We start from the raw sequence: 23,293 nt of genomic DNA on the forward strand, positions 1-23,293 counted from the left end.
AGATGTTTTGGAGAACTCAATGTTGTAAACATTAGAGACAATTAGTTGTAATAGTTTGTCTTCTGTAGTATTATACTCTGATGCCGTGTACCCGTATTACGTATGAATTGTACAGATTATCGTATGTTCCGATTTGTACGGATAGAAAAAGATTTCGCCCATTCGGCAAATTTACTGCATATTCCCGAGCAGATCCAATTCCGTTATTTGTTTAGAAAAAAAATGAATGACATAAAAATTGGAGATGGGAAAGATGAATTGATACTTTATTACAATTTTATCACTTTTCCTATAATTGACTTCAGCTCGGGATGAGCCAAAATCAACTACGCTACTTTAAAGAGTTTTGAGTTTCGACTAAAGGTGATGTTACAGTAACTGAAACGACGGAATTAGGTCTTTATTACCAAAAATCATTTTACCACTCCACTTTCGGTGAAACAAACACATATCCTGAGTAAGTTTTTACACCCCATTTATTTAGGTGAATAGGTAGTCTTTCAGCTACCCGCTTTGTTCAAATTTTAAATATAAAGCAACTAGACTTCAAACTTAAAATCTCAAATATCCACCATCAAGCCTCGAGCCAACTTCGGTATATACGATCGGCCTCAATTCGAATGTTAGAAGGGATAACAGTGTTTTTGTTGCATTTTTATTTCCCAACTGGAGCAACATGGTATCACCTCATCCTTTGATCCTCTAAGATTAGCATTGCCGCATCCAATTTGTAGTAAGTCTGGAAAGAAGAGCACAGGTAGATTTCGAATATTAAAGACAGATAAATATACACCCTGATTATACAGCATTACTCTTTTCAGACACCCCATAAACCCCAATGCCCGAGTACTTGTATAAACATGAAATATATGCAGGACGGAGAAATTTGGCGAAAGTTCAGACATAGGAGATTTTTAGGCAGAGAATTCGGCAAACGGTGTATTTTTGTGGAAGTCAATATACAAGCAAACTGATGGGCCAAATCAGTAATTCACTTGCTGAAAATTGTTCCCTGAACTACAATCTTATTTTTTGATAAAGATCAACAATTGACTCGTCATGTTTCCTCATGCTAGTACACCAAGAAACCTTGGAATGGATAAATCTAAGAGATGCACAGCATTTCACTCTACATCAGATCCCTTGTTAGTAGACTAGACAGAGTAAACTCACTGATTAGTTTGCTACATCACAAAGATATTGCACACGCGATCCTATCTCATAGGACTGCATGCAAAATCAATTAACAGAGCGATCATGAGAAGGCGTAATATTAACCTTCTACATAGTTACTCAAATGATATATAACTTTATGCATATGAGTGATGTATCACAACCGGCATGCAAATACAGAGTTAGATAAATGCCATCTGCCACTAGAGTGCATTAAAGCACCTTAAAGAAAATGGAGAGAAAGAGGAATTAATGAATTAGTGCCTTACGTTCAGTGTCCCAAAGTAAATTGGCACAGAAAATAATTGTGGAAAAGCTTAAAGAAGGGAAAAAAAAAAAGTAATCCTTGCTTCTCTATATAAGAACCTTTCAGTTCAAAGGATGAAAAGTGGGCTATGAAGCATTTGCATGACCAACATTCATATCTACTACTGTTAGATCAAATTGAAATAAAATAAAGGAAAAGGAAATTTTACCTTGTCAGTTCAGATAAATACTATCTAAAACTGCAAATCCGGCAGCAACTCCACCTTCATTTGATGAGGAAACTTTGGTCCGCATCAAGTAGCCACACTGGTCGTTCATGATTACCTTATCTTTGTTCCTGTATTCAGACAACAAGAGATGCATATTCTTGAGCTTAAAAAAATCAACATATATGCTGATGAGATTATTAAGCGCCTATTTGGATTGGCCATTGGCGAGCATCATATTGAGCAAATCTGCTTCATAACTTCTGTTTACTCATGGGGCAGTTCATAGTTGGTTGAAGGGAATTATAGAAAGATGATTACAACAGCAAAGTCTGTACAACCGGGAAAATAAATCCAAACAGGCCGGCCCTAAGAGACTAATTACCTCAAGTAGGCACCATATATTCCAAGTTCAGAAATCGCGTCGCCCCTATGACAAACACCTTCGCGAACGAGATAAGCAAGCGAAGCTGTTGGAAAGATCCTTTGCATTAGTATATATGCGGAAAGTTCCTCGCTTCCTTCACTTTTCAGTCTGAATAATGTTTCGCGCACATCATCACCATAGATATTGTTTCCTGGAGATAAATAATAACATCAGGAGATGTTCGGAGGAATTACTAGAACATAATGGCAATATATGTGACCATAGAAAGACTAAACCTCCGCCTTCTCGTTGGGGTTTCAGAACATATAATTCAGGCTTTTCTATCGCTGACTTGACAACATCCTCATTATCCAAGCTCCACAATCCAGCAAAGCATTTTCGGAGTTTTGCTATGTCATCTTTATTATCAATGAACCTAAAGCAAAAAAAAATCTCATAGTCCAAAAAGACAAAAACAAACATGATTTCAGTGGATTAAGATTGCAACAGCTGATCCAAGATAAAATTTAAAAAGGCAATGTACAACCAAAAGATAAAAATGAGTTTAGTTTGCATCCTAGAAGATTTGGCTGGCTCTTTCAAGGTTACGGTGCACAAACATTGATATGGGACATGGATATGCCATGAAAAGGATATGGCAACTGGGCAAATTCCAAACTCTTAGGATACAAATGGGGAAGATACTAGATTAAATTTATGCTTTTTATATTCATAGATATATATAATGAAATATGCTGAAAATAGTTTAGATGATAAAATAATACCAAGCACTAAACACATGAGCTTGCACAAAGGTGTAAAAGAATTAGAGCTTTTTTCAACAAGAAGGATAACTAGTCAGCCAAAAGAAAAATTGTCTTATCAACCATGAAACATAATGCAAGTTTCATCCAAATGCACAAGTTAGACAAGAGATGAACAGACACAGCAGACCGAAGAGTGATTACAACCGGATTTAGACACAAAAGGCCACCTTGTCTCCTTCCGTATCCTTGTGTATCAAGGTACTTCTCTAAAAATATTAAATGTCGAGTATCCTATTAGTATAGAACACTCATCCAGCACATGTCTGTATCCAATATGGACATGGAAAGTGAAATCAAGTATCTGTGCATAGCCTCAAGTTCCAAGCTTAATTCAAAAGCTGAATTCCTGCTGGAAAGCTGAATTCCTGCTGTACCTTCTTTGCCATAAGGGGGCTGTTAATGCCACACTTCCAAGGCTTCTTAGGCATTCTTTAGATGCCGGTTATCTTATTCCTTGGATAATATACTCCAAATTGAAAATCTGTTGGAGTCAAATTGCGAAAAAGATATTTTAGTGAAGGAATGCAAGAATCCTATGGGCTGCAAGCACTAAACTATCCGATGTCTATGGAACTCCATAATTCTCCTTAGTCCTGACAGGTGAATTACATTACCTCCTAGTTTTTCAGAAAATCACTGATAAAAGATCATCCCATTCTATTTCATATGATTACCTCATTGCCTGCTACACTGTGGATGCAGATGTATCCCAACATAACCTGTTCTACGCACCCAAACAAAGACTAAGACCATGTTTGGATGTCAAAATAATTTATTCAATAATATCCTATCTGGCATGAGGATTTTCTACTGTATTGGAAACTAGGAGTGTGGTCAAATGTGTAAACCAGAAGTGTTGTCAAATATGTAGAACGGAATAGCATATTCAGCTTTCAAGTCATTTTTTGGAATAAGTAGGATAAGATAAATCACCTCATAGGTGAAATATGCTATCTTACCAAATTACAGATGCCAAGTCATTTCAAGAGCAAAAATCAAACACCTATCTTTCAAGTACACAAGAAAATTTTTATATTCAATAAGTTATTATCTGATAATTTAACAAAGTATAACCATGAAACAGAATAGAAAAATAGCCAAACAGAAGTCAAGAGAGAGATAGCTAACACTATTACACTACACTAAAAAAAAAAGAGTAAATAATACTATGCGGTCAATATGCAGCAGCATAACATTATGCGGACCGCATATGTCGCCCAATCTCTGACCGCATATGCATACCAACTGCTTATACTACCTCATATCAATGTGGTGCGTTTCAACAAACCGCATATGCTGCCGAATAGACCGCTCTTTAAAAATGTGATGTTTTATTACATTTTGTCAATTATTAAGATAGTGGAAAAGCATCCAACAGCCCAAAATGAATATGGCCTTTAACAACACTATTTTGGACATGTTTTGGTTAATTAAGAAAGCGCCCTTCAAAGTATGATCCAGTGATCTAGTCAAGTTAGGAGTCATGAACTCATAATTCAACAAAAGTTAATATCAGAGCATCCACAATTCTAGGACGGCTACCCATGTGTCTAAGTGCGTTTAAAAATTATATATCAATTTACTCAAGCCTTTTGGTCACGTAACTCATTTCCTCTGTCTCCTAGTTCCAACATGAGAGCATGAGAATATGACTAGCCAAAAGTTATTATCACAAAATTTAACTACTATCCAAAGAGTGTCCTCTCAATACTTTACTGCTGAACAGCAGTAAAACCAACATAAATATTATGACTAGTAGGGTCCTGAGCAAAGGCTTGGCTCGTGATCAATTGAATATGTCTAAAGTTTTACAAAAGGAAGTAGAAAAATAGTACAATAATCAGCTGAATAGAATTACTCAAAGCCTCAGATCACACAAAAATGCAGTTCTCAGGATGAAATGAAATAAGAAGGCAGCTAAGAAGATAATAAAAAGGACTAAATTCAAGATGTATCCCTGAAATTACCTTTCAAGAACATTGGGCTTTGCTAGTTCTTGTTGAATTTTCTTTGTTCCCACCAAATGGTAGGATATCGATGGGCATTTTATAGCAGCAGACTGTTCCATTAAAAACCTTGCTCTCCATTCCTAGAGGACAATAAACTCGCATATTGAGTACCTTGTTGATAAAAGACTGCTTTTAGTTGATCAAGAAGCAAGACCGAGTATGATGCATATTGATGAATAGCAACCAAAGTAACCATTATCAGCTAAGACAGAATCAGGAAAGTTCTAAGTGAAAAATAAGTAATAATGCTTACTGATTCTGAAGGATAATCACTTGGTGAGTAACCGGCTCTGAAATATACAACTGCAACTGTATGGCCATTCCTGCATGCATAGATCTTGTTTTAACCGTGTTAATATGATAATATAAATAACTAGTATGTACTATAGAAGATTTGTAAGATATATATATATATATAGAGTCCGGCTATGGTGCTTGTGAAAGCACTAAGTACTTGGTGCTTGTAAATTTTTTACCGTTGGATTTACACCTTTGATCATTTTCAACCGTTAGATTATACTATTCAACCAACCACCCACTCAACCCTAGGGGGCCCACATCATCCTAACCGTACATCCCTTAATCCAATGGCCAAAAATCTACAAGCACCAATAACTTGGTACTTTTAAAAGCATAGGAGCTCAATTCTATATATATATATATATATATATATATATATATATATATATATATATATATATCCCCAAAAGTAGACAGCTAGGCCATATTCAAGAAATGGTTCCATACACAGTAAGTGTTCCATCAGATGAAACGCGTCCTTCTGCATCAATCTCCGCTAAAGTTTTGCGAATAGTAGTCACTCCATGCGTAACAGAGAGTTAAGGGAAATGTCACTGGATGTTGTGATATCTTAAAAGGACACTAACAAGTTTTCAACAACCACAAATATCTTTAAAAAAAAAAAAAGGAAAGAAAAGAAGAAAAAACTACTCTCAGTACCGTTTCCAAACAATCAAACAACTAAACTGATCAGGTATCAATAGCTAAGATGTATATTATGTGCAATATGAGAGGATATATCTCCTTCATCACTTCTGAAAGCCAATATTGATCATACATATTCCGCTCTTCATTTTGAACAACAAACATGACTACAGCACTGGCAAAAGAGAGAAAAACAGAGGGTTACCAAGCACTCAATTAATCTGGAAATCAATCTGTGAGTGGCTCAACCTGCTATTATTGTACTCAGACCATGCTTTGGCTAATGCTTCGGCATATCGACTGACGGCTGTGTTTCCAGGGACTTTTCTTGAATCTAATCCCACGTGTTTTCCATAGTGATTAAGCAAGTTTCTGCAGATTAACCAACAATTGAATAATGTATTCCCACAGATGGAAAAGGAAGCATGCGGATGGAAAGGTAAAATGAAAGGATTCCAAGAGTTGGAAAGTGAGATGTAAAATGCCAATAATATAGCGATTTTAACTGGAAGCAAAAAAGGATTGCTGGTAACTAGCTCTTGCAAGTGTGAGACTATGGACAAACCTGCACAAGGTACTTCCCATGGGTTCACAAAGAATTTACTTGAATAGGACAATAAAAGTATCAAAAAGGAGATTCGGGATAGCAAATATAAGGCTGACATATTCAAGATACAATATTGTATGACCAAATGTCATTATCTAATTGGTTTGTCATGGTTCAAACTGATGGGGGGAAAAACTGAAAGTTCCACTAACATTCAGTTGAATTTAGTTATAAATAAGGTGTAGTTAGAGATACAGGAAATTGGACTTGCAGCAATTAGAAACACATCTATCCTGTATATTTGTATGTATTAGAAAACTTAAAAGTCATGCAATTTTATATGTCGTTGATGAGATTACCGATAACCCAATATATGGAAAACTTCTCTTTTTTTTTCCCTTTGGTTTAAGATGTAATTGGGTGGAAAAGATTACTCTTGATGTAAAATTATTCTCTCCAACTACTGGAGTTGAAACTAAGGGCAATTTGGGTGTCATCCAATTCTGCAGCAGTTGAGACAACTTATGAGCTCCAAGGCAGAGCACACAATAACATTTATCATAGCAACTGCTATTCCCAATAGATAAAACTGCTAACACTACTATCTGCTACTCAATCAACAACTATCTCACTAATGTTAACTAGGGCACACCTAGAAAGTTTCTGGTTTGATGGTCTCCAGTTAAAAGACAACAAACTTTGCATGAAACGACCAATACCTCAGCCAAATTTATTATGGGACTAATAGAAGACAAAGATAAAACATTTCCTAGGAAGATTCTTCTTCATGACGGATTGTTTTACATCATATTTGATTTTCTACAAGAATTAGTATTAAAAGTTCTAATTATTGAAGTTCCAGCAGAATGTAATAAATAAAGATGAATTGCCCATATTGTTAAAGAAGCAGAGACTTGTGTCCATTTAAGTAAGTAATCCTGAGAAAAAAGAGCTACTTCAAACATAAGAGTTTTAAAACTTCATTTTTTTCACTCCCTGCTTTTGCATTTTAAGCTACAGCAAATACAAATAAAAAAGAAAATGCTAAAGAAAGAAACAAATATAGTACTTAGCATTATGTTACGTAACCTGTGAAGCTCGCTTACTAGACAACTAAGCCCAGGGAATGAAGATGAAATTGTGTTCAGCTCTACTTGGAAAAGCGACTTAGTTTCAGCATCCAGCATATAATCTGACCTGTGCAAACCCAAACGGATATCCTGATAAAATTATTTTGCAAAATCAGTGACTATTATAATTAACTTAACTATTTATTCAAGAAAAGTCAAAGCCCACATAATAACCTCTTTCTTGTTTATTTCCAGCATCTTTGAATGAATTTCTAAGAGCCTATGAGTGAAAGCATCCACCTTCTTTGTTCTGAAACAACAACACACCCAACAATAAAAGGTACATCTGAACGTATTCAATTAAACTATGCATTGACTAAAGATAGAACTTTAGGCGCAGTTAAGATTACATTAAGCATGCTGAAAAAAAAAAAAAAAAAAATCTAACAAAGAAAGTTTTTTTTTTGAGAGAAAAAATCTAACAAAGAAAGTTATTCCCGCAAAGTTCTGTTTCACAACACGTGACTGCAGTTCAATGTTGAAAAAGACGTACTCCAAGGTTGCGTTAGGTTCGAGAACAAATTTTGAAGGATAATTTTTGTTGTTCTGAAGAACCGGGGATATTCCGGGATAATATGGAGCAAGTTATAAATTGCATTTGGATGATATTTGTTCGTTCTTGGAGAATATTCTTGATAGTGTTTGGAAATTTATGTTGGAATAAGTTATTGGAATGATAAAAATTATGGAGAATGCCAATTTTGCCCTTAAATATAATAATCAAATATAATTTTAAATATAAAAGTAAATATGTAATTCCAGATTTATAATTTTAAAAAAATTAAAATTTAATTTTAAATAATATAATTTGAAATATAGACAAATGAATTAGCAAATTAAGAGGGATTTCACCATTTCCCTTCCCATTTTCATTTCCATTTCCATAAATAAGTTAAGCACCCATTCAAAAGAAAAAAAAAAAAAAAAAAACAAAGAAAGAAAAAAAGGAAGCGTCAAGCTTGCTACTAGCCTGTTGCTTGTTGTTGGCCTAAAACAATGGCGGAAATCGGAATAGGTGTAGAACCAGTGGAGGTGATGGGGTAGGAAGGGGACGAAGAGGTGGACAAGAGAAAAAAAGAGGGGGTAGTGGCGGCGCAGGCGACGGCAGCAGCAGCCGCGGTGCCAACAGTGGAAGTCAGCAACGACCGTGATAGAGGGGTGCTGAGGGAGATGAGGAAGGATGCAGGAGAGGAAAGAATAGGTGATAAACTATGGATAAAAAAGAGAGAAAAAAGTTTACCCGTTTTGATGAAGAACAACTCATTCCACGAGTTTTTCCTTGGTTTGAGAAGAACAACCTTCAACGAGTTGTTCTAGGATAACCCGATTTGACCAAGATAAACTATTCCCTCTACTTTTTATGTTGTTTGTGTACAAATTAGGGGATATCCCCTTTATTTCAGGGATATCCCCCAACCAAACACAGCCTAAGGGCTTATTGAAGGAAACTTGTTTTTCAAATTCAAAAGAGACAAATATCCCTACTAAATCGAGTAGTTAAATTCAATACAAAAAAAATCAGGCTAATAGATTGGGGATATTACCTAAAATATATTGGCACTAATAGTCTTATTTTATTAACAGAATCGGGACCCTGGACAACATGTTGCAAAAATGAAGCATTATTTTGGTGCAAAGAATAAATTTGGTGGTTCTATCTTGAAAACAGACTTTGTGGACTAGGAGTTCTGATGTAGTGTTCCAGAAAATTTAACTGGTGGAACAATTATAGTTTCGGCGACTCGTCTATATTTGTAATAAATTTCGAGATGTGTTGGAATTATTTTGACGCGAAATTGACATTGCTAACAAGGCCAAAATGGGAACTATTTATTGGTGGAACATGGTAGTAAACTTAATTGAGGACGATGGTGCAATGTACCTCCCTTCAACCACTCTTGAATGAGGAATTTGGCCTCTAGTGCACAACATGTCATGAATCCTCCCTCTGTTACGCTACCCCCTTACCTTCTTTACTTCCTACTCTCTCCCTGCTGTATTTCCTCACTTCTTGCGCATGCTGCAGCACCCCCTCAAGATCTTGGTCAAGTGCCCAACCAGTTGCAGGGAAGCTGTCAGCAGCCTACAGCAGTGGACCAAGGTGTTAACTGCAACTATTAGAGCTCCTAGCAGCATCAAGGGCAGCAACCATGGCAGCACCATTGGAATAGAAGCTTTAATTGGGTTTTATGGAATTTGATGGTTGCTGGCAGTGAGGTGTTGATGATTGAGAGCTGAGTGAAGAGGCAAAGTTGGAGGAGAGTCCAATTTCAGCTGGAATTGGTGAGTACTTCTTAATTTTGGGAAGTAGGACTCTAGATTGTTGGATTCACCTCACTAAAATTTAATCAACCCTTGTTTCTTCTTCACTTTTTATTCTTTCTCTTCCCTCTGTCCCTGTCCTACTCCCTGCGCAAGGAGAACCAGCAGCTGCTGCAGCCAGATGTGGGAGCGGGCAGCATCAGAGGCTGTAGAAGTGTAGAATCAAAATTGTAGTTGAAGAGCTACACTTCTCCTTGTGCTTCTCATCCAATCCTACAGGCCATAGCAATCTCTGGTGGAACAACAACCACCACTGCAGCCTGCAAGCTGCAACTTCAGCTTAAGCAGTAGTAGTCTGCAGAATTAGCCTCAGCAGCAGCAGCAGCAGCATCCAACTGCGAAATAACAGTAGGTTGCAGCAGGGAAGTAGATGCAATTCAACTTCTAGTTCATCATCTTGTTCCCTTATTTTACACCCAATTGCTGAAGTAGGTGAAGGTCGAGCTGGAGCTAGAATTACTGCCACCAGCTCTAGTTGCAAGATGCAGCAACGAAGCTGCCAGCAACTCCTCTACAGGTTGGCAGCAGGGTCAGCTGAGCTTAGGAGCCAAAATGGTGGAGTTTTTGGAGCTCCAATTCTGAAATTGAAGGTTCTTAATTTGAACTGAGAATGTTGGGATGCTGTTCATACCTTTCTTGAGCTGAAAAATCAGGTTAGTAGCTCTAATTTTAATGGTGATAAAAAATGGTGCAAATGCTGATTTTTGGGACTGATTTGGGCCAACTTCAGATTTTGATCAAATCCATTGGAATTTCTTCTAGGAGCTGAGCTTTGGAAGAGTTCGGAGTGAGCTTGACTTCATCCTCTCAAAGTTAGAATATTGTTTGGACCAATTTGGAGGTAAGATGAATGAGAATTTCAGTTTCCATTGAGGTCCAAAACTGAAAAACAGTTTTTACGTCATAGCTGAATTCTTGACCTCTATTTCTTAATTGTGATCGATTTTCGTGGCAAATTATGGATTTTTCTTGTACTATAGAAGTCAAAAATCACTCGCGAATTGCTCCCTAACATCATCTTGCCCTGCATTTCCGTGTGGAGCAAGGAATTGGCAGCACCAAGGTGCAGTCCAGCAGCAGCTATAGTAGTGCAATCCAGCAGTGGCCGCTGAACTTGAGGGTGAAATTGCTGGATTTTGATACTCTTGTCTACCTCATTGTGTGGAATAGGGAGAGCAAGTTATTTAGCTGAATTGGCGAGAATTTGACCTTCAATTGAGGTAATTTTAGTAAATGCAGAATTTTGGACTTGTTGATGTTGTATGGCAGCCAGTTTGAGAGGATCTTAATTCTTGTCCACTTTTCCAACTTGACAGCTAGATTCTTGCTGGCTTAAGCTGAGTTACTTCAAGTTTTTCGAGGCTTGGAGTCAAGTTGAGCCGAACTTTCTAGTTAAAGTGATTATATTTGAGCTTGAGGTAGGCTACAACACGGATTCGTGTTAGATTTGCTTGTGATTTCGGATTCAACTTTTTCCAGCAATAGGATTTTTGGATCTGGGCTGGTTTTCCCTCATCTTTAGCTGAACTTTGGAGCTGCCCCTTCTTGAGTTTCAGGTTGGTAAATTGCTTTTACTTCTGAAATGGGATCAAATAATGTTATAGGCTGATTTTTGGAAAGTTTAGTCTAATTCTTGAAATCTTGACTCCAATTCCTTCTTGTGATTTTATTAAAGGATTCTACCTGGTCCGCACTCTATTGGTAGCTGATTCAGTGTTGTTCCCTGCTAAATTGTAAGATATATTAGCCCAGAGTCAAGTAATATTTGGTTCCGAAACCGATTTTGCACATATAATTGACTTTCGTTAGGAATCTTAGTCGTCTTTTAATTTCGTTAACTCTGGTAGGGATTTTTGGATTTCGTCTTTTAATTGCGGCTAGGGGAAGGTGCCTGTAGAGTTTCAGCTCAATCCGTGATCAGATTAGCGCGCTAGGTGAGTTAATGTCTACCGAAATCATCAAAATTTCTCCTAAGTTGTAGAGATTTCAGCATGCATTGTTTTATATCAATCATCCTGTTTAGTAGCTGAAATTGTAGATTTGCATATTCTTATATGAAATCTGAATTTTGGAGCATGATTTAGTTATTTTGGATAATTACTACATGCTGAATTGGGAATTGACTTTGGATAAAACCTACACATTAAACTTGATATTTATTTGATTAGATTTAGCTTCAGGAGTTATTTTTACCATTGTATTGTATCGCTAATACTCAGATTGGTGTAGGTTGAGATTATGCTCGTGGTGTAATGTTGAGTGGGTTTTTACAGCAGTGTTTAGGCTGTTTCGTGTTGTTAGGTGCCGTTCAGACTAACGGTGGACCCAGATCTTTACTTTTTGCATCAGATTGTGCCGAGAGCATGTGAGCTTTGGTTCTTTGACCCATTTGAGCATTTGCATTAACTATAGCCTACGTGAGCCTGATTGAGCTCGACAGAGTACGCTCTTTTACTCAGCTGGGTAGCTCCCCCGAGTGCTGCTCCAGAGTGAGGCCTTTTCGCGTTCTTGTCGCAGCAACCTTTTTGGGCATTCTACTTAGGTCGGTCACACCCGCAGGTGGTGCACAGAGTAGCTTGGGCACAGGCTGGACTGGCCTGGTGGCGGTCTTTTTTGGATTATGTTAACGTCATTGGATCGATAGATAGTGATGCATACATATATCGAGAGTTTAGTAACTTGAGCATTAGTAGTGTAGTGGCATATTAGCTGTAAAGTTTCTTCCAGTTTTCTACTTTTAAAGCTTTTGTCTACCAGCTTTACCTTTTAGTTTTGTAGACAAGTGGGTAAGCCGTTGGCATCGGAGACAGTACCCACTGAGGACTACTTTATTTTACAGTAGTTCTCACACCCATTGTTGCCACATTTTTCTTCCAGAGCTTCCTATTTCTGTTGTTGCTTCTGATCGAGGTAAGAGAGTCGCAAACTAGATCCCTATCTACCCCGGTCGTCGTGCTAGAGGAGTGCCTTTTTTGGAGAAAGTTTACTTTTGTTTAGGTTTGTGCATATAGTTGTATTTACCTTCTATTGTTCAGAGTTGTGTGAGGTGATGTCTGTATTTATGAATTTTCCATTTGTACTCCATGGATTTTATGTATGTATAGTGGGCTACATTTCAGTTTTAGTAGTTTCTTTACCACTCTATTACTTGCTTGTAGTTGTTCTTGTATATTTTATAGGTACTACTATCGCTTCGTGTACACAAGACTTCCTATGTATGCAGCGGATCTGTTGGCGAGCCTGGGTTGGGCTAGAATCCGGGGTGTGACATCTGAATTGAATAAATGAGAAGTAAAGGCTACAAAGAGAGGTAGATTGGTTGGATTTGGTGGATTGGGTAACATAAGGATGCTGATTAATTGGAATATACAAAGAAAAACAAACTACCTATGGAGATTTAAGGAAGGAAATCCTTTGTTGTAAATTTTGCTTGCGTTGGCTGTGGACAGCGAAAGAATTATGATGAACAAGGCTATGAAGATGAGTTATTTTCAGTGATTTCAAAGGAGAAACACTCCTTGAAGTCCTTTTCACTATCATGGCATCAGTTCGAGAAGACACTTTGATCTTTGTGAAGGCTAATCAAGGAAACATTTTATATTTGAAGTTGGGTCTACTATCGTTCATTATCTAAATAGTTATCTACTATCGTTCATTATCTAAATAGTTAAAAGCATTTTTTATCAAAGGTTTAGAGGTGTTTAGCTTGCCGTAAAAGTAGGCCAAAAATAGTTTTCTGCTCAGAAAATAGTTTTCATTCTACTTGTTCCAACCAAGGTTTAAAGTATTGCCCTGTACCGATCGACACGGGATGATACGTACCTTAGTCCCATTAAGGGGCACGGTACAATGGGGGTTCTCTCTTGGAACCCCCATGCCGCGATACCCAAAGAGTATCGCACGAGACAACGCGATACCCAAAGGGTATCGTGGCACGGTGCCGTTGCCTGCCTCTAAGGGCACGCAGCGTTTTAAGTTTTAACTATCCCTTCCTTTTTTTTACTTTGGGCCTACTTTTGATTTTTTTTTCCTTTGCCCTACACACATCCCTCTCTCATTCTCTTCTCAACTTGCTCTTTCAGTCTTTCCTTTTTTCTAACTACCTCTTCCTCTATTTTTTTTCTTTCTATTTTTTCCGCTTTTTCTTATTGTAATTTTTCTCTAACTTCTTCTTCCAATCCCTTCTATATCTACTTTGCTTCTACTTTGATCACTTCGATCTTAAGAGAAAAGGCAAACAAAAAAAGCAAATCGCAGATGTACTAATTAGGTAAGTAAAAGAATTTACAATTTTAAATTCTTTTCATGCATGAATATTTCTAACTTGTAAAGTTTATGTTTTGAAGAAATTTGAAATTATGCAAATTTTTATTTATAGTTTATAAAAATTTAAAAACTACTTGATCAAGTCATAATATAATTCAATTTTTAATTATTTTGGATAAATCTAGCATTAGGTATGAGATTTACGACAAAATCTTTTTTAACCTTGAAAATTCTATTTTGGGTTAAGAAGATAGAAAATACTAATAAAATAAAAAAAAAAAAACTAAATTGAAGCAATTGATATTTAAATTTGCTTAATAATTCGTCATATGATTTATTGTTAATTTTTTATGGATAAATCTCACAATTTTTCATAAAAATTTTAATAAAAAATATTTAATAAATATTTTTAAAGGATTAAAAATTAAAAAATTATTGGAGCAATTGTATTTGCTATTCTAGTTAATCTAGTCATGCGGTTTCTCGTTGAATCAATATGTTTGAATCTTACAAATTCCATAAAAATTTTAGGCTAAATTACAGAAAACCCCTCTGTCAAAACCCGATTTTTCACATTGCCCCCCTGTCATTTAAAAACCTACACTTTGCCCCATTGTAAAATAAAAAATGTTCACTTTACCTCCTACTGTTAGTGATCCATTAGGGTTCCGTTATAAAATATTTTTTTATGCCAAAAATACCCCTCGCCCTCTTTACTGTGCTTTGCCCTCCTCCGCCTTGCCACCTCGCCGCCTCGCCCTCCTCCACTGCCTCGCCCTCGCCCACATCTCCGTCCGCGCTCACAAACACCCCCTCGCCCTCCTCCGCCGCCTCGCCTTCGCCCTCGTTGCCTCTGCCCACCTTTCCATCCACGCCCACCTCAATTTCCTCCCTACTGTCGCCGAAATGAAGGGGCGACGTGGGTATAGAAGAAGAAGGGGAGCAAGTGGAGAAGAAAATGGAGAGGAACCGCGGCCGATCGAGGTGTGAACCGCGGCCGATCAAGGCGGCGGATGAGCAAGATAAGAAAGGAGAAGAAAAAAGTGAGGGGCAAAATGGTTATTTTGTCATCACAGTTTACACCTTACCCCCCTATGAACATTTTTCATTTTACAAGGGGGCAAAGTGTAGGTTTTTAAATGACGGGGCGGAGGGGAAAGTGAAAAAATCGGGTTTTGATAGGGAGTTTTATATAATTTAGCCAAAATTTTAAGAAAAAATAATTTTAGCTAATTTTGTATTTTATAATTTTTTAAGTTCTAAAAAAAAAGGTAAAATCAAAACAACTTTCAAAGTTAATCGATTTTTAACTTTTATTCTCAATGAGCCATAGTTATATTTTACTTTACATATATAAAAACTTACCACTATATTAATTGCTAAATGCAGTTAGTGCAGTAAGCTATACATAACTAATATTTATAATTATTTTTTAAAATCTTTTAAAATAGCATTATAAGAGTTTATTGGGAACCAAAAAAACTAAAAAAAAATCGTGCCAAAGAGTGCCACTACGAGGTCATGCGTATCCATCGACACGCACGTGCCACGTGTCGACACGGAGATGCGCCTATGCCGTACCGCGCTAGGCGACAACCAGCACGCCCCCGTGTCATGGTACTTTAATCTTTGGTTCCAACATAAAACAAGTTTTCACGTAAACAATTTTACAGATTTTGAAGAGGAGTTGGCTTTTCGTTTTCCACTTTTCAAAAGCGAAAAATAAGAACTTTCTCATACATAGCTCTGGACAGGGTAATTTACGAACTGACCAACACCTCAACCTTCTAAGTAATATACTAATCATTAATATAATTATACTATCTTAGTATTTTAAGAATCATAATATAACCATAGAGTAATATATAAGGTGATAAGGTTACTTATAAAATATGCTTAACACACATTATTAAAATTATAATAGCAATAAAATCTAATTATCATCAAATCAAGTGTACATCTAATTAGGTTAAAGATTATTAAAATATTTTTATTGATAAGTCAATTAGTAATCAAATTATTGTATGAAGATTATGATAAGGTGAGCACTTACTTTTGATAAGATTATTCACAAAAATCTAATTGTAAAATTTAATTATGATTAAAATCTAATTATCATCGTAACATATAAAAAGATGGTGGTAAGGTTAATTGCATTTATTTACTAATTTTAATGTGCTCACAAGTCACAATATCATGATAATATTAAACTTTATTTATTTATTTATTATTAATCATAGAGCCTATTCTAATCAAAATATTATAAACTGTTTTGCATTTCTCTTTTTTACAAATCAAATAAGCATATCTAGAAAACTTTTTTAAGTTTTTGTTGAATCAAACACCAATAGCTGTAAAATTTCTTTTCCATGGAAAAATCTTTTCCACTGAAAACTATTTTCAGCAGTTCTACAGGGAACCAAACAGCTCTTTAACTTCTTTCGGTTGTTCTAACTGATGAATGAGAAAACACCTAATGTTGGGCATTAAATTAGTCAATTTTCAAACCACTTGATCTAGATAAATGAAGTTGAAAAATGATGAAATTCGGTTATTAGAAACTAGAGAGTTCAAATACACAAGGTCATGTTTTACAGCATCAATCATGTGTTTGCGTCTCTCACAAAAAGTAGCACGTGATATGTGTATCACCCTAGAAAAATAGATAGATCCCATCTGTCTAATTCGAAACCCTTATTGATTTGCACACATAATGAAAACACTGTATAATTTCATACTACAGTGAAGCAGCGGAAGCAGCATGCACATATAGAGTAACTCGAAACATTTCAAAGTCAATAAGATGCTTGAACAAATATGCCGGTGGCATTCAGTTTCAATTGAAAAGTCATAAGAATCTTTGAAGAAAAAGTGGTGATAACATGAAAAATAAAACCTTCTAACCATACAGCAATATATATGTAACCATGTGTGAGTTAAAATATAAAAAAAACAAAACTTATACACAATTATCCATAATAAATGTAAAGGTTTTCTTTCAAATAAGCATTGAGAGAAGAACCTGGATAAAGATTCCTGTAGAAACGTTCCATCCAAACTAACACGATCTACCAGCTCACTGAAGATGGGAGCTAGTTCACATGCTTGTCTCCAGTATACTTTTGGGAAAGACATAGGCAGTAGAGCAAATGGGGCATGAACAAGACCAGTACCAGGTACTTTTCCTGACCTCTGCACATTGTTATGCAATTTTAATAGGCTACTTTGGTCTCTTTTGAAAGTATATACAGCTGAGTTCAGCTCCGAATTTAAAAGTTGAGATAACAAGGAGCCAAGGATTAAGTAGCCATATCAAAAAGCTAGAACATGATCTAGTTCACTATGATAGCCAAGCAATTCAAGTACAAATGCAGTATATGAGACTCGAAGATATCAAAACTGCAGGACATTTTGCTAGGTTTTGCAAATTATGCAGTAGTTAAATCAGATTAAGAAGTTTGTGTGCTCTTGGAGTATTTAACTGCGTCATATATGTTATGTTTTGGTGTTCTATGTTAAATGGCTTCTAAATGCACAGGTCCACAATCCACATGTATGCAATGGAGTATGATTTTTTGAAAGTTTGTAGGCCCTATGCATTTAGGATTTGTGGTATTCCAAATTTTCGCTTCTTCACACATAGTAATTCAATAAGGTAAAGATGAGTTGGCTTCTTTTTGGCAGTAAGCGTGCCATGGAGTCTATGTGTAAGGAAGTGAATTCTCGAAACTCGAGGATTAGACTTCGGCCAGAATCGACTAGTTGTCGAGTGCGTAGGCTTCGGAGAGTCCGAAGGTGATTATAATGCATAAAGTGCATTAAGGAAGGGTCCGCGGGAGCACCAGTGCAAAATCTGCACTGGAGCAGAAATTCTCTCGGGGACCGGTCCCTGGNTATTGCCTTTCTATCTAATTATTTTCCATACCCTTGCCCATTTCTATCTAATTATTTTCCATGCCCTGTTCTCCCTATTTCTTGCATTCTCACTGTATGCTATTTTGGCTCGTAACTAATTTCTTTGTGAGCTATTTTGGTTCATAACTAATTTGCCTGAATTATATGTTTAAAAAAAAAATTTTGATAGCTAGAGACAGTCATAGACTTCTCGTTCATAATTATCACACAATACAATGATCTAACTTAGTGTCAAAGGTTAACTTTCAGCTTAAACATTGTACATCCAGATCCTCATACCCAAAAGTAAACACTAACCAAAATGAAGTACGAATCTTAGGTTATGAAATTACTAATTTGAATGCTGCAAGCCTTAGACTGCATTAGTTGGTATCAAAACCAAACCTACTCATCCTATTCCTTCCATGATCCTTTTCTCTTGTGCTTTCATCTATTCTCCAGAAAGCAACAAACTAAGAAAACACAGATAAATACACACACAATGGCAATTTCAGAATAGATTGAACAGATTCCGGTGGACGTCAAGAAGATGCTTTCCCCACTGGAAGATCACATCACACCAAAACATTCTGCTAAAACAGTCCCATCAAAAAATTCCACCACCATCAACTACCAACTCGATCTATAAGACTACAAGGAATTGGCCTGAAGAATAAGAAGCAAGTACTGATTGTTTTGAAAAGAATGATACCAGAGAGCAATGTAAACATAAAGGGCAGGCTTATTTATTTGAAGGTGCTGGCAGTCATGAGAGGTATGGAGGAGACCCGTTAAGATACAACTAAAGACCACTAAAGAATAATGTTATAGGAGTGTTTGCTTTATGATCAGTTTCATACTGGTTTGAATTGTGTTAATGCAATTTCATTTCAAAGAGTTCTGTTTTTGTGTATTCAAAATGTAGAAAAAAATTGTAAGCGGATCGAATAAATGTACGCATTTACTTTACATGCAAATATTCTAGGGAAAAAAAAACTTTCAAACAAATTACCTAGAGAGCATAATGGCAACTTAACAATCGAGAGAAGAAACAAAATATAAAAGGAAAACCAGATGAAAAAAAACATACCAATATCAAAATCTTCAACATGCTAGATATGAAACAAATACACAAAAACAAAGGCCTCATCTATTTTTAGATGCAAATTTTATAAAGTTAGATGCTGGATGGACTTCTTTATTCTTGTCATAGTTGTTGGCTTGCCATGCAAACAAAAATTTTAGGGTGCTTGAATATGCCAACCAATGGCATTTTCATCACTGGCTTCTCTATTCTTGTCAGGATTGATTAGCTTGCAGCAACTACTTAAAAAAAAAAAAAAAAAAAAAAAAAAAGGAAAGAAAGAAAAGGAAAAACAACAAAATTTTTCTTTTCTGGGTTGTCAGTATCTTGGATACAAGAACTGCAACCAACAGTAGTAAGACCAAACGTTGGGTAAATTATTTGATTTTCTTTTGTTGGCAAACAAATCAGTCCACCGCACAAAATTGGTTCTTGAAAAATAAAAAAGAAGAAGAAAAACAAACAAGCCTACCCCATTAAGGTACCTGGTTGCTTCTATCCCCGACAACAAGGCCATGGAGGGAGCTCCACACCAAAGCATCAGACACCAACCTCTCCACCAACTCCGGCGCCACAACCCTCGCCGACTGCCAGAGCCTCTCCTCCGGGCACCGNCGGCGCCACAACCCTCGCGGAGCCACGGGCCTCCTCTCCGAGACCGTCGGATCCCCCGCATCGCACGCTGGAGAGTGGAAGAGAGGAGACGCTCATGGCGGTGCGCGTATCGGAGCGGAGGAAACGAGTGGTGCGATCGAGGCGAAAGGGCGTTGGATTGTAGGGATTGGAGGGGAGGATGATGGGGAGATTGGAGACCGACGGGGGAGATTGAGAGAGCACGGAGGAGGCACCACCCATTTATAATTTATTTATAAATAAACTTATGAATTGGGAAGCGGAAGATCCCTGCGCAGGCGCGAGCGATGTTTGTTTTTTACTCTTTTGGCTTTTTTTTTCCTGTCGGTCCCACTCCTCTCTCTCTCTTGCGCTTTTTTTTTTTTTTTTTCCTTTTCCTTTTTTAATTTTTTTATTTTGTAGTGTTCTTGATCATATAAAAAAAAAATTTGAAATTTAAATTTAAATTTAAATTCGTATTTCTTTTTATTTTGATGGGTTGTGAGCGGTTTCGGTGTGGTATACAACACGCGAGTTTTGTATTTAAATTTAAAATTTGAATTTTAAATTGAAATTAAAGGGCTAATTGTACCATTGTCCCAACTTTTGTACAATTTGTATTTTAGTCTCTATTTTTTTTCTCTTGCAAATATAACTTGGAATGTTTTTGACTATGACTAAACACCGAATCCCGGGCGCGGTGTGCGATTGCGGGTGTGTATGCGGATGGACTGCGGGTGCGGGCCCATGTGAGTGGCTAAAATGAGATGCGGGAATATTTTTTTTCCCACCTCTTTCTAACTCTCTGTTAAAACTTTACATTTTTTTTTTCCTTATAAACTTATGAATTAGGAACCGGAAGATCCCTTGGGCGCCACATGGCAGGCAGGCGCGAGCTGGTGAGCTGGTGAGCGGGCGAGCAGGCGCGAGCAGGGGCGGGCGGGCGAATGGGAGCGGCGAGCGGGGGCGAGCGGGCGCGGCTGGGCGAGAATGCGTAGGCGCGAGCGGGAATTTTTTTTCTCTTTTTGCTTTTTCCCTGTGGGTCCCACTCCTCTCTCTCTCTTGCTTTTTTTTTTCCCTTTTTCGTTTCTAATTTTCTTATTTTGTAGCGTTCTTGATCATATAAAAAAAATAAAATTTTAAATTTAAATTTGAAATTTAAATTTAAATTTAAAATTTGAATTTAAATTAAAATTAAAGGACTAATTGTACCATTTGTCCCAACTTTTGTACAATTTGTATTTTAGTCTCTATTTTTTTTTCTTGTAAACACAACTTGGAATGTTTTTGGGTATGACTAAACACCGAATCCCGGGTGTGGTGTGCGGTTGCGGTGTGCGATTGTGGGTGTGTGTGCGGATGGACTGCGGGTGTGGGCCCATGTGAGTGGCTAAAGTGAGATGTGGGAATATTTTTTTCCCACCTCTTTCTAACTCTCAGTTAAAACTTTACATTTTTTTTCCCTTATAAACTTATGAATTAGGAACCGAAAGATCCCTGGGGCGCCATGTGGCGGGTAGGCGCGAGGGGGCGAGTGCGAGCGAGCGAGCGGGCGCGAGCGAGGGCGGGTGGGCCAACGGGCGCGGCGAGCGGGCACGGCCGGGCGAGCGTGCACAGGCACGAGCAGGGTTTTTTTTTCTTTTTTTACTTTTTCCCTGTGGGTCCCATTCCTCTCTCTCTCTCTTGCTTTTTTTTTCCCTTTTCCTTTTCTAATTTTCTTATTTTGTAGTTTTCTTGATCATATAAAAAAATAAAATTTTAAATTTAAATTTGAAATTTGAATTTAAATTTTAATTCGAATTTCTTTTTATTTTGAGGGGTTGTGGGCGGTTTCGGTGTGGTATACAACGCGCGAGTTTTGTATTTAAATTTAAAGTTTGAATTTAAATTGAAATTAAAGGACTAATTGTACCATTTGTACCAACTTTTGTACAATTTGTATTTTCGTCTCTATTTTTTTTTTTTCTTGCAAACACAATTTGGAATGTTTTTGAGTATGACTAAACACTAAACACCGAATCCCGGGCATGGTGTGCGGTTGCGGTGTAAGATTGCGGGTGTGTGTGGATGGACAGCAGGTGCGGGCTTATGTGAGTGGCTAAAATGAGATGCGGGAATATTTTTTTCCCACCTCTTTCTAACTCTCTGTTAAAACTTTACATCTTTTTTTTTCCTCTTGCGAAAATTTTTTTGGGGATTTAAATATTTTTAAGAAATAAATGTACTTGAGTTATAATTTTTTATTTTATCCTTTAATTTTAAATTATTTAATTATTCAATACTAAAATAAAGAATGTGTTGTATAATTTAAAATGAACTATTTATATATCTAAATGATTATAAAATTAAATTTTGTACTTTATACATACAATCTAAAATATTTAAAAGTTAGGCATAAATAATTATATATTTTATTTTAAAGTAGTATTTTATAATAAAAACGGAATCTTAGAAGTGGGGATATCATAAATTTTTTTCGAATCTGAAGCGGAATGGGTCAGGTTTATCTGAGCTAAACGGGTATGGATTCGGTTGTGGTTAGAGGGAATTTCAAAACCAACATATATGGATGCAGGTATGGGTTTTGTATATGCCTGATTCGAATTCGACACTGGGTCGAACCAAATCCCGAATTCGAATAAAGTATATATATCATAATGTATTCAAATATATTTATATAAAATATTTTTTTTTCTCCCTTAGTAGATCTTTATTCAATGATATGGAGTTGGAGCCCGGATTCGGGTTTTAAATTGGTTTTCGGGTTCGAATTTGGGTATTTGAAAAGCCGAGTCTTTGCCACCCAGGTGGAGGAGCAGCAGCCTGCAGCACCTGACGACGTCGTGGCAGGTATAATTGTGATTAAAGGCACTAGAGCTAGAGTAGTATTTGATACAGGCGCATCTCATTCGTTTATTAGCACATCATTTGCTAAAACACATGGCATAGAGATGGTGTACAACGAGGATTATTGGTGGGTGAACGCCCCAGAACATTCGTTCAGTGTCCACAATGAGTGTTTAGCGTGTCCAGTGCAAATAGGCGATTGGATTATGCCGATTGATCTGCTAGTGCTAGATCAGATGTGGGGATTCGACGTTATTTTGGGGACCAACTGGCTCTCCAAGTATTATGCGGTGACAGATTGTGAAAGCAAGGTGATCACTTTTCGTGAGCCTAATCAAGAAGAATTGGTCTACCAAGCGTGCAAAAGTAGGCGCTTCACGGCGACTATATCGTCTGTGAGGGCGAAGAGAATGGTCAAAGGAGGGTGTAAGGCCTATTTGGCAACCATGGTGGATGCTCGAAAGGAGTACCCAGAGTTGGGGGATATTCGAGTAGCGTGCGAGTACCCGGATGTGTTTCCGGCGGAGTTACTGGGACTGCCACCGAATCGGGAAGTTGAGTTCGTCATTGACTTGATTCCTGGGGCGGAACCAGTTTCGAAGGCTCCGTATAGAATGGCACCGGTGGAGTTAAAGGAGCTAAAAGGTCAACTACAAGACTTGCTTGATAAAGGCTTCGTGAGGCCGAGTGTGTCACCGTAGGGAGCTCCGGTGCTATTTGTGAAGAAAAAGGATGGCACACTTCGACTCTGCGTAGATTATCGCGAGTTGAACAAAGTAACGATAAGGAACAAATAC

General features: G+C 37.1%; 1 protein-coding gene across 3 annotated transcripts; it reads right to left on the reverse strand.

Moving 5' to 3' along the window:
- Positions 380-19,939, reverse strand: LOC109719480 (glutathione synthetase, chloroplastic). Of its 3 annotated transcripts, none has more exons than XM_020246202.1 (14): positions 19,674-19,939; positions 19,523-19,624; positions 17,082-17,251; positions 7,646-7,721; positions 7,431-7,561; positions 6,044-6,166; positions 5,889-5,969; positions 5,597-5,677; positions 5,103-5,172; positions 4,808-4,929; positions 2,310-2,449; positions 2,032-2,224; positions 1,650-1,777; positions 380-739 (listed from the first exon to the last, which is right to left on the reverse strand). In XM_020246202.1, exons 1-13 carry the CDS (start codon positions 19,890-19,892, stop codon positions 1,654-1,656), a joined length of 1,632 nt encoding a protein of 543 aa, XP_020101791.1. In that variant the 5' UTR covers positions 19,893-19,939; the 3' UTR covers positions 380-739; positions 1,650-1,653. The 3 variants fall into 3 exon arrangements, with proteins under 3 accessions (XP_020101791.1, XP_020101792.1, XP_020101793.1); XM_020246203.1 differs by having other exon boundaries at positions 19,523-19,615; positions 19,665-19,939; XM_020246204.1 differs by lacking the exon at positions 19,674-19,939 and having other exon boundaries at positions 19,510-19,575.

This window comes from Ananas comosus, linkage group 13, assembly GCF_001540865.1.
Source record: "Ananas comosus cultivar F153 linkage group 13, ASM154086v1, whole genome shotgun sequence".
NCBI lineage: Eukaryota > Viridiplantae > Streptophyta > Magnoliopsida > Poales > Bromeliaceae > Ananas > Ananas comosus.